Source organism: Zeus faber (assembly GCF_960531495.2).
Source record: "Zeus faber genome assembly, chromosome: 2".
NCBI classification, from domain to species: domain Eukaryota; kingdom Metazoa; phylum Chordata; class Actinopteri; order Zeiformes; family Zeidae; genus Zeus; species Zeus faber.
In genome coordinates, this window is record NC_137189.1 from 23,185,258 (window position 1) to 23,197,970 (window position 12,713).

The 12,713-nt window shown below is 41.8% G+C and overlaps 1 protein-coding gene across 1 annotated transcript in view; it reads left to right on the forward strand.

Annotated features, from left to right (window-relative positions):
* slc30a2 (solute carrier family 30 member 2) overlaps nt 1-8,962 on the forward strand; it is a gene marked incomplete at both ends in the record, with an annotated part of 15,579 nt that extends 6,617 nt beyond the window's left edge. The window contains 7 exons of the mRNA XM_079996744.1: nt 482-693; nt 3,989-4,135; nt 5,158-5,311; nt 6,136-6,355; nt 6,882-6,987; nt 7,670-7,804; nt 8,817-8,962. Coding sequence (XP_079852870.1) covers nt 482-693; nt 3,989-4,135; nt 5,158-5,311; nt 6,136-6,355; nt 6,882-6,987; nt 7,670-7,804; nt 8,817-8,962 — 1,120 coding nt within the window. The remainder of the gene's footprint in view (nt 1-481; nt 694-3,988; nt 4,136-5,157; nt 5,312-6,135; nt 6,356-6,881; nt 6,988-7,669; nt 7,805-8,816) is intronic.
* Between the last annotated feature and the right edge of the window lie 3,751 nt (nt 8,963-12,713).

The following is a 12,713-nucleotide window of genomic DNA, read 5'->3' on the forward strand; positions in this document are numbered from 1 at the left end:
ATGTATCCTGCTCAACGGATTAAGACTGTTAATCATTTTGGTGAAACATTATATTATTACTATACAATACAATACACTAATTATGGGGGGCAGTAGCTCAAGAGGTAGAGTGAACAGTAAGCAGAAGGTTGCTGGTTCGATCCCAGGCTCCTCCTGGTAGCGTGGCGACGTGTTCTTGAGCGAGACACTTGGCCCCCTAACTGCTCCCTGGGCGCCTCTACATGGCAGCCCACTGCTCCTAGATTTGCAGATACTAGGATGGGTAAATGCAGAGAAATTGTGAATTTCCCCGTTGTGGGACTGATAAGGCGATACAAATAAAAATAAATAAATGAATAAAAATACGCTCTATAGAGTGTGTGTTATTCAATTCCAAAACCCCTTTATCCCTACATTACTGAATCAGGCATGCGTGTATATGATATCACCTCTATATTTGATTGTGTCACTGATTCAATAACCCCTTATCTTATCCACTTAGCTCTTTCCCGGAGTCAAAAGACGAGTATCCCAAATTCCCTTTCGAGAATGGCGGCATGCCGGGCGCCATCGAGCTGGAGCGGCCCGTCGGTGCCCATTGCCACGGCAACAAGCAGTCGGCACGCGAGGGAGGCGTGGACAAGCTGCTGGCAAAGAAGAAGCTGTACATCGCCTCAGCCGTCTGCCTGGTCTTCATGATCGGAGAGGTCATAGGTAAGACTTTAATGCGTCTGAAACAAGGTAGGCACTAGGATCCACATGCAGAGCAAGGAAGGAGACGGCTAACTGGTTGGAACGGGTTTTCACGTGAAGCGGGAAAGTACAAAACAACAACAAAAGATACAGAGGCACCAGGAGGCAGCCCACCGGATCCGCGCCACGTCTAATATTAATAAAGTTGCTTTCACACATGCACTCCAGACAATATCTGGATAATCAGGTCTGGGCATTGTCCGGAGCTGCCCTTTCACACATGTAGCACACAACGGGAGATTGTCCGTGTCAGACACGTTCACACCTACTGGAAATACACCGTTTGCTTTTAGGCAAGGGGGGCCACCTGAGTAAAGCGTTCAAGGAGGCAGGACGTGACGTTTTTTTGCGTTGATACTCCGTGTATTTGGACATATCCGCAGTATAAACAAAAGAGTGGAAAGGAATATAAAGGAAAGCAGAAAGGAGTACAAAGCAGCTATGCTCTGTGCACGAAGATCCGCACAAAGGTAAATAACTGGCGCAGGATAGAGACCTCATCAGCACGCGACACGCCCTCTCGCTCGCTGTGAATTCTCCGGACAATCGCCTGCTCTGTTCGCAAACACCACTCAATCGTACATGGCACAGAATATGTACTAGGGTGCTCGCTGGGTAAAGTCAGTTTTAATGTCCGTCTCAACTGATTCCGGACATTTGCGTTCACACATACAGCTCCTCCGGGTAATGTCCGGAAAATTTCAGGGTTGCAGTGCGTGTGTGAAAGCAGCTAAACATGCGCCCGCTCAGCTCTGTGTAGCAGCCGGGCAGGGCTTCAGGGCTCTGCGACCGACTCACAAAGAGTGGCGCCAGCGGGATTGACGGATCAAGCAGGGTTCACATTCCTGCTCGAGATGAAATGTCTTCAGTTGTGAAACGGGTATGCACTACCTCAGAATACTTCTGAAAGTGGATTCTCACATGCTGTGTGCTCCCGCGTGTTCCTCACTGTATGAAGTGCTACGTTATTTGGCTTTTACACCATTACTGTTTTTAAGAGACAAAATAACACTTCATTAATTTGTGGACGGATTTGACTACGTGTTTTATGTGCAATGTATGTACAGAATATTTGAAATGGTCTCTGATGTTATATACTGTAAATGGAGGAGACAGGCGTATTTCTACTCTGTGAGGTGAGTACTGGAGGTAAGTTATGGTGAAGTTTCATTTTGGAGGATTTAGATGTATATGTAATACAACACAGTCAATTAATCCTATTATATAATTATAGAACACAGAATCGCGATTGTGGCGCCGCCCCTTCAAGATTCAAGATTCAAGATTCAAGATTTTTATTTGTCACATACATATACATACTTCCATACATATATGCAGTGAAATGTAATGCAACGCACCCGGTGATAGAACACAATATGTCCTAGGAAAAAATTAAAAAATAAAATAGAATAAAAAGTAGAAAATTCCTTTCTAATAGACCGACTAACTGACTCCTAAAACGTAATACAGTTAGTGGAATACTTATAGAATAAGATAAAAAATATATAGAATAAAATACAATAAAAATAAATTGAAATAAAATGGAATAGGTAGAAGGAATATGCCTATGTATATACAGATATGTGCATTTAAACAGATATGTGCATTTGCGGCCGCCTGCGCGAGCACCGCGTGTCGATTACGCACATTTGAGTATTTTTTCGAGCTTATAGAGCTTGTGCGTAATCAGCGGGTGTCATGACATTTCACTGCATATATGTACGACCGTATGTGTATGTATGTGACACATGATCTCTCGAACTTGAACTTGAACCACTGGTCAGGGTGCAGCTTTGTCTTCGGCAGACACACAAATGTGTTCTGCATGGTGATTGTATGTATGTCGATCGACAATAGGGAAGTGTATCACGGTCATTACAACAGGGTAAAATACGAAGGTAATCACTTTTGAAATCCTCATGATTCCCGTGTTCCTGCGGCAACGACACTGATCAGGCTCCTGGAGAAGACAAAGTGGGTTGAATGTAGCAGAGTATCCCTCGCTGTAAAAATATTTGAATTTAAGCTGCACGGGATCACTCGGTATGTCGGTGGCCTCCTGGGTCACAAAACCCAGCTTGTGTTTAAATAACACTGCCGGCCAATTTCACGTCTTGCTTGCTCCATCAAATGTTCCCTGAACAGAACATGGGTGTGTCCCAAGTAATTGAATGCCAGGCAGCTGCAAGTGAGTCTTATCCGCTTCATAGCTGATGTTTCATTTAAAATGACAAAGTTGCTGTATATTTTGCTGTTTTTAATTTCGATTTTATATTATCGTTAATTTTAGATTAATTATTTGAAATATATTTTCAGAGTTATTGTTTTTGGGGAGTTAAGAGAAAGCTCATTTTGATGCTGACCGCTTGTATGTTGAAATAATTGACTCCCAATCTGTTCTTTCATGGAAAAATCACCAGTGGTTTTCAACAGTATTTCCGAGTGAGAACAAATAACCTCTATACTGCAGGATGCACAGCCCAGATTTTTTGTACAATAGGATATAAATGACAGAACTTCAGTAGTTGTTTTATACTCCAGAGGCTCTCCAGTTCAGAGAGTAAGACATTACTTATTAATGGAGGACTGCAATATTATAAGTGTTCTATTGTTTACGACGCCGGTAAATTATGTGATTTGGTCACTCAAGTGTGCCAGAAAGGTAGGACCAACTAAAGGTCAAGGGCATTGATGCTACTTGCTGGATGCATACCTAACTTAATTTACTGACCCACTGAAGTGGCACTGACCCAGATATATTCATGAGGGTGTAGGATTAAAATAAATAGAGCAGAGACAAGCTCAATTTCTCTTTCTAATTGCCGCAGTACATCTAAAGAGAAATGTTCACGACAATAGGCTGCCTTCAAGCTGCCCTAACTCTCACAGTAGCTGTGATTGGTCAATGGACTGAAGGAGTTTAGCCCCAATGGAGGCCTTTTGAAGTGGGCGTGTCAACTATGTAATTCATGCAACACACAACGCTGTGATAGGCTGATACGCAGAGGCCTGAGGCTGCTGCTTGGGGCTCATAACAACCAGCCTTGCAGCCTGACATTACTCAGACCCTGTGTTTTCCTGGGGGCCATTTGGTAGTGCTGTTATTAGTGGATACACCAAAATTCAAAATAATGTATTTGGAGGGAGTTATTGACATGCAAAAGGACAGATTTCATTTGAATCCTATCTTCTCAACACATATCCCGTATACCTCACTTGTGTTGACTCTGTGTGTTTTTTTGATGGTGTACTATAGGAGGCTACCTGGCTCACAGCCTGGCCATTATGACGGACGCAGCTCACCTCCTGACGGACTTTGGCAGCATGATGGTCAGTCTGTTCTCCCTGTGGATCTCCTCCCGGCCTCCCACCAAATCCATGAGCTTTGGATGGCACAGATCAGGTTCAGACAGCTAAGCTTTGCTACCTCAGAACGAATGGGTGATGGTTGGTTTTACATGTGTGTATTGGTGTGTACATATTCATGACCAGGATGCCCCCACCCCTCCACATTTTGTCACATTTGACCAAAGCCCCCCTCAATCACCACTATCCCAAAAATAAGTCCGAAACCTAGGCCTTAACATTTGAACATAAGCATGAACTGACTAGATGGACTCCCACCCCTCCTTCCCCTTATGTATGGGCTCGGATCTATGTGTTGTCAGGATTAGGCGTACATCCTACAGTAAATGGAGGCATTCACAAAATGTTAGAGACGATATTCTGACCAAAAGCAGTTGTCAATAAAAAGTTATTTAGCTCTGATAAATAAAACTACACTGTTAAAATGAGACTAGGTGTGGCATTTTGGGTCATGGATCATTTTTTTGATGGGGCTGCCAAGGAGTGTCCAGAACCAATGATGGGGCGGCTTGAGAGACGATTCACATCTGTTATTCACAATGGCTCATAACCTTTAACTGTCACCTCTTTATTAACCGCCATTCAAATTCTGGGAGGTCCATTTTTCAAATTTCCTTAGGCTAATATTATAAGCTTTAAAGATTTCTATGTATATTTCTTATTCATCTAACTGAAGAGGTAATAGACTTATCACCAAATACAGTATGTGGAATCATGGAAGTTCATATAGATTACAAAATTGAGTTTGCAGTCATGTCTTTGGTCTTACACTTTTTGGAGAGCCCCGTTTCACCTATTCTCACCTTTTTATATATATAAGAAAGTCCAACCTACCATTGGATAAAGTGTCTAGTTTACAATGATGTGCTGCACTCAATACGGCAACGCTACGACTTCGAAACCAACACTGACCTTGGAAATTTGGCGTGGCACCTGAGGCGGCAAATCATTTTAAATGAGCACTCCCGGGCACGCCCCTGATTCAACTCCTTATTCCCTTATTTTATTCTTGTCCGTTTGATTCCATCCTATTATATTCTTTCCCACTCCTCCCGACAGAGATCCTCGGGGCGCTGGTCTCTGTCATGTCAATCTGGATCGTCACAGGAGCCCTGGTTTACTTAGCCATCGAAAGGATCGTGCGCAACGACTACGATATTGATGGTCATGTGATGCTGATCACCTCTGGCTGTGCCGTCATCGTCAACATCATGTGAGGGCTTCGATGTTTCTCTCAGCTTCGGCGTTGAGAAGCTGTTGATGTGATTCTCAAAGACATTGGATTCATTATGACTTTTCAGTGGAGACAGCATGACCCTTACACATATTCTAGTCATATTCTAGTCAAAACTGCCAATATGCACTGAACTTTGTAATTAGCCATTAAGCAACTTCACAAATGTTAGGACAAAGCTGGAATGGAATGGAAAACCAAATGTTCTGAAAAAATCTTTCAAGAAGTGCTACGTTAAAGACAGTTAAAGTGGCAATCCGTAAGATCAAGTCCCAGAATTCCATCTGAAACTCATAGGTTTTTGTTTTTTTAATGCCGACTTCTGATCGATTGTTTTGTACTTTTTCTTCATCAACTGAGGTTGCGGGGTTGTTTTTTTTCATTTTTGTTGTGAATGTTCATTCAGTTCGTCTAGTTCACTGACAACAACTAGTTATGCTGGTTCACCAAATTCTGCCGTTCACTACTGGCCTGATCATCCCGCCCTGCCACCATTAATGGAAACTGCATATACATATATTGCATATACTGTACAGTATATACAGGAGCTCATGCACAGCGGAAATACATGGAAAGGCTGTTTCTTGAAAATTGCCAGCTAAAAAACGATCAAATCAATTTGTAACAAATCAATTTTACGGATTACCACTTTAAACCGACACTGCGTAAGGAATCGGTGGCCCTGGTTAAATACTGTCGCAGTGAGAGCACAAGAACGCTTGCAGGATCCCTTGATTCGCTGCTCTCGTGGGTTACCGACGGGTGTAAAAACTATTGATTCTCTCACTGTTTCTCTCTCTCAGCATGGCTTACATTTTGCACCATTCCACCACCTTCCACGCCCACGGTGCAGGCTATCACCAGATAGACGAGAACGGCCTGAGCCCCGTGGCTCACGGCCACTCCCACGCACTCATTGGAGCCCATGGGAACACCAGCGTGCGCGCTGCATTCATCCACGTGGTCGGAGACCTTCTGCAGAGCGTCGGAGTCATGGTGGCCGCCATCGTCATCTACTTCCGGGTTAGTGATGTCGGGATTGACGTCATCTGACTAGTCAGAAAACGAATTTGTGATTACATTCCAAGAATTTTTAACTGAGTACCTTTATTATATACAGTATAGTTAATATATGATAATTTTTTAATGCCAGTTTGGACAATGTTTGTATTTGCCTCCATAAATAACTCTCAGCAAAATTCTTATTTTGTGAACACAAAATTCATAAAACTTTGCAGGAATTGAGTACGTTCTTGCCTCGTTAAATTGCATGAATCTTTGCAGGCTGCAGTATTAAATCTCTGGGGCTTCACGGAGGCAAAAGTGGACATTTAGGTCTGAAAAACAGTTAATATTCCCCCCATCGGGGCTGTAAGATGTTCCTGCTTGGCCGCTCGACCGATTCTGCTCGGAGCTTATTAATTTTAATGCGTAGTGACATTTCTTGCAGTACGCCATCTGAACTCCCTCACTCTCTCCGTTTCCTCTTTCTGCTACCCCACTCTCCTGAAAATCCTCGACCCCCCCCCCCCCAACCTTGGTCTTTCAGCCAGAATATAAAGTCGCTGATCCCATCTGTACCTTCATGTTCTCCGTCTTCGTGCTGTGCACCACTGTGACCATTCTCAGAGACGTCTTCAGGATACTGATGGAAGGTAACATGGTACCTTGTTGTAAAGGTTCCTACACTGTCTATCTATCTATCTATCTATCTATCTATCTATCTATCTATCTATCTATGTGTGGATGCATGTATGTATCATGCACATGTATGTATGTATGTATGTATGTATGTATGTATGCATGTATGTATGTATGTATGTATCTATCTATCTATCTATTTATCCATCCATCTATCTATTTATCCATAAACAATATGACAACAATAATAACAGAATAAGTTCAAATCAACACTTCATTTGAGGGGGAAAAATCATCCCGTGAGGAGAAAAAAAGGCCAGCAGCCATTTTAAAAAGCATGAACCTGAGAGTCTAAAGCAGCCTTTTAAAGAGGTTTTATACTAATAAGATAAGATACTGCAATACTTTCTTAGTCCCTGGAGGGAAATTCAGGTGTTACAGGAGCAAAACACAGTGCAGTCGAGAAAGAGATACAAATTAAAATGAGATAAGAAATAACGCATATGTACACATCAATCTACACAAGTAAACAGAGGAAGAAGAAGCACTACAGTATATGAACTAGTGAGCCCAATATGGACAAGTGACAGTGTTCGCTGCATTACTAATAAAAGTAGCATACAGTGGTAACAGTATTCACACCAGTCATAGAGTGGCATCCAGTGAGTAGGTGTGACTCTTTTTTTGCTTTCTAAGGGACTCCCAAGGGCATCGAGTTCAACTCAGTCAAGGAGGTGCTGCTGTCCCTCCAGGCTGTGAAAGCTGCACACTGTCTGCACCTGTGGGCGCTGACAGTCAGCCAGCCGCTGATCTCCGTTCACCTCGCTATAGGTGAGCTGCTGTAGGGGGCAGAATTGGATAGCAGCTCCCTGCAAGTATTAACTACCAGTTTAACTCAATTTTTCAGTTGCTTTGTGCCGTAGCGTGGTGTTGTACCGGACCGGGCTGTCTGTCTGATCGTACATTTATGCACCAACTCATACCAAGTCAAATTCCTTGTACGTGACGGAGTACGCGGCCAAACAAGCATTCTGATTCTGATACTGACTGGAAACCAAAACTTTGAAATTTGCCTTCATTTATATACATTTTACAACATGAAAAGTAGTTTTTGCACTATATGGATTTTAAAGATTTCTTCTAATCTGCTTCAGAGAGCTGGAGTTGATGTGCGTTGTCAAGGGGAAAAATGCTTTCTGGGCTGAGGTGCACAAACCAAAACCGGGGGCTTGCTGTCTACAAGTCTTCTGATTAGTGTAGAATTTGCTTGTTTCGTGCGTAAACCTCTCCTAGTTTTCTCAGTAGCTCGTAATGTATCTTGTGACTTTCAAAACAAGTATTGAATTTTTCCATTCTACATTATGAATGGCCATTGGCAAGCTACAGTAAACTTTCAAAGACAGATAGATACAGTTGTCGAAAAAAGGCAGTGGAAAAAAACTGTAGAGCTGCAAAACCATGAGATGTAATCCCTCCAACAGTGCTTGGTTTGCCAATTTCTGTTTGCGTTTTCAAGTGAAAGCCGCTATTTCAGAACCAACTAAATAGATAGTTTGTGCACAAATATGATAACATAAAAATATCGAATCGCAGATTGAGACTTTGTGAAATTTGCCCGTTGACCTCAATTCATTCAACACTGCATTTCGAGCGCCTCTAGTGGGCATTTGCCTTGAGTGGTGTGTCTTCCCCTTGACAAATCCAAAGTGCAGCCCCCGTGCCACATTACATCAATGGTTTTTATTTGGACTCAATAAGGCCTGTTCCAACAAAAATGTAAATGTTACCACAAAACAAGACACCACACCCAGCATTAATCATCTAATGTCTCCTACACCTTTAGAAAAGAATGCCGATCCCCACACGGTCCTGAGGGAGGCCACAGAGCTCCTCCAGACCAAGTTTGGCTTCAACAGCATCACCATCCAGGTGGAGCCGTACTCTGAAGATATGTCTCACTGTGTTCGATGCCAGGATCCCATGGACTGAAACTGCTCCCCCCCGCCCCACACACACAACTTTACTGTAAAGGCATCACTCCACACTGAATTAGACTGGATTCGACTGGACTGGACTGGACTGGCTGAAGCATCACTTTCATTGTCGTCATGAGGAGTGGTGTAAACTTTGTCGAGGCGTGAAAAAATTGTCGCTTCCTGCAAGCCTCAAGTAGTGCTTATTGTCTCCAGCTATTAATGGTTGAATTTGACTGTGACCATTGGTGCTCTTGAAACATTGGTGCTAGTAAAACTCAGAATAATACTGAAGTTTAAAAAAGGTACCTTTGGTTTCGGTTTTGGGATGCACATACAACCCACCAAACAAGTTGTCTCCTGCCCTGGTCTAGTCGCTGGTTTTCTCTGCCAAATTCGGCCAAAGTCCCACCTAGTGTCATTCGTTTAACAGGTACATGCAGCGAAGAATCTAGAATGTTTGATAAAGCTTTTGTTGGCACCCTCCATTAGGTCTAGTATTGAGTTTGTTTTTCCATGTTCAACATCGGTATTGACCATACAATCTTTGAAAGGCAATTAGAATTCTGTCGACACAGCCCCTATATGGGATTCTCAGCAAAAAAAGGGACTCTGCCGAATAGCGGCCATTATATCTCGGTGGATGGATGGCGGCCAAGAGTCGGAACAAATGAAAATGGATTAGTGTCAGATTGAGAAAGCGTCATCCAGCCTCTCCCACTGGAGGAAAGACGCTCGAAGGGGTGGAATGATTTACTCCCGGAGTCGGATGATGAGCTGTAGAGACGGATGAATCTATAGTGATTCATCGTTTTCTGGCCTAATGCTCCAGAACCTTCAGTTTTATCATCCATCTACTTTTCTCCATCTATCTATCTCTCTATCCATCCATTCATCCATCCATATATCTATCTATCTATCTAGATCCCCATTTATCTGAGACCTCGCTCATTTAAACTTATCTGCTTACTGGGAAACGGTGACTCCAAAGTGCAAAATAATTATCCGTCGTGAAATGCAAAGTGATAAACGTTACGGTTCCAAGCCAGTGCTCCTGAGCTGGGCACTTGAACCAAAATGTGACCATTTTTCACCCAGGCCATATTAAAACGTTGGTTCCCATCATTTATAACTGCTCATAGAAACAAGTCAAAATATGTTCAAAATCACACTCCTATTTTTAAAAGGGGGTTTCACATGTTTTTTTTTTTAGGGTTAAACATTTGCCCCATTGGACTGCATTAAAGCACAGTGTGAAGCCAGGGCGGAGATGTTTCTCAGTAGTTTCTCAATAGTGAAGCATTCAGTGATGGGAACCAACTTTAAACACATATGTTTAATAAGACCTGGGTTAAAAATAGCAAACCTACACAGCTTGCTTTACACCAAATCCCTAATCGTATCCAACAGTCGGATCCATCAGATGAACTACATCTGAGTTTCGTATCTCAAAATATGCTTGGGAAAACGGGAGAACTTGTTATTTTTTTTATTTTAAGTAGTTTAATCAACTGGACATTTTTGATTTCCATGAATGAGAGTTTAAAACGTCCTTAATATCGAGTTTGCAAAGTGCAGAAGAAAAGGTTGTTTGTCGTTTGTCGGATTCGGTGTGAAGCTGGCTTTAGTATTGCATTGGCGTGTACATGACTTTACAAACTCTCCTCAAAAACAATCAACATGCTACACATCTGTATACAGACATAGTGGTGATTTGGATAAGCTTAACTGTCCTTAGAATATTAGCCATATGAAATGTTGATGTAAATCAGCCAGCCAGTCAACCGGACAGACAGTTTTAATTGGATTTTTATTTTTTTTGCCTGCCGTGAAGTGTCTTCATAGTAAAAGCTTTTCTCATATTCCACTGTGGGGAAAGAAAGGAAAGGCCAGTTGACAAATTCTAAACGACATTCTAAACCCAAACATTTGCATGGTTGTTAGCTGTTACTCAGAAACACATACAGTGAAACCATACTCAAGACATTTCACTGCATATATGTATGAAAGTATGTATATGTATCTGACGAATAAACCTCTTGAATCTTGAGGTCGACTGCCAACCAAAGCAAAACACAAATACCTATACTTTGAAATCCTATATTTTGACCATGACCATGAGAAGATATATTTAAATGTGAATATCAAATGAAATTACAAAATGTTCCTCCTTTTGAAACAAAACAGTGAAACTAGAAAATAATTATGGAGAGAAAAAAAAAACCACCAATAATGAAGTGAATGTAATATTGACCAATGCATTTATTTTAATGTCTATTTTTGATACATACACCAACACATACAAACATGCTGGAATTCCCCATTTTATGCTGGGCTATGATGTCAGCCTGTAGTGAGGGCGTTCTTTGATAATTGCAGAATAAGTTAATATTCCAAATCATTCCAAAAATCAACCAAGAGACAAAAGCGATTTTGGACACAGCACCCTCAATCACTGTTCCTAATTGTTTCGCTTTGGAAGTGTAATGTCAGAGAATGCTGTTTGCACTGTCCTGGTAACGTTTGTGAAAATAACTGTAAAATTGTCTGACTTTTTGTAAATATGTTGAATTTCATGTATTTTCTGTGTACGATTCCTTTTTTGGGTGTAAATAACCACTTTCTCGTAAATTAAGTCTCAGATGTATTGTTGGTGACTGTTCGGTGATATTGTACTGTAGATGATTCCAGTTTTCAAGACTGTGCTGTTTGATATTTGGTTTGTATTTTTTGTGTGTGCCAAAAAAATGTTTTCTTTTTCCAATGCAAATAAATGAATGCAGACGATGGAAAGAGGCTCTATCATTTCTAATATAATCCACCTCAACTGTAGGAGACAAATTCTATTTATAAATCATAATTAATTAAGGCCGAGGCCAAGCAATGATAGCACCAGAGCTAAAAGTACAGATTCCTTTTGACTCCTGACAAACAAAATGCTTGCAGGTGGAGCAACAGTAATTAGTTAAAATATTTGGACATGTCATCCGTCACCATTCATGGCAAAGTAAGCATCCACGCAAAACATTAATTGTTAATGAACTGACAATCAGTCTATTAAAAATGACAGTTGCGGGTGGAGCTAGTTCTGTCAGACAACTTGACAGCGCCACATGATCCCACGGCCTTATGGGCCTTCCTACATTTAAGCAGCCAACCCTCCTGCCGCACCTGCTTTGGTTTCTGCTTTGCTGTGCTCCCTCCACCTCCCCTGCATCCACCTGTTGGGCTCTACTCTTCTGTCCAATGGGTGGATTTAAGCTCATCACTCCTTTATTTCTAGTTCACTAAGAACGACTATGTTTTCTGTACACCTCAGGAGGAGTGATGAGCAGTAGAGCTCAGACGCCAACTCAAATGAAGCAAAATAAATAAAGATCATTTTAAAGTAAATGTAAGAGTTGTTCGTCAGAACTGAGTTTAAAAGTGTCAATCTCGAAGATTTTCATTAAATAAATGTCTGCCCTTGGATTTGCAGTATTCTGAGTATTAAGAACCGGGTGTCTGTGGCGGCTTTCTCGCCATGCATTCAAATTCATGCATTCATGTGTACTGGCGACCTGGAATTGTTATGGAGGCGTGGCTCAGGTGCTAATTACCAACTGACTGCCGTCACACAGGCGACACTGATTTGATCTCTGGGAAGTGAGGTCCAAAAACACACCTGCAATTACTGCTTTTCACCATAGATGCCACCAAAAACAACGAAACGGCAACCTTAAATTGAATTTAAAAGAAGGGAAGATGCAGCTTCTTTTCTGACTGAA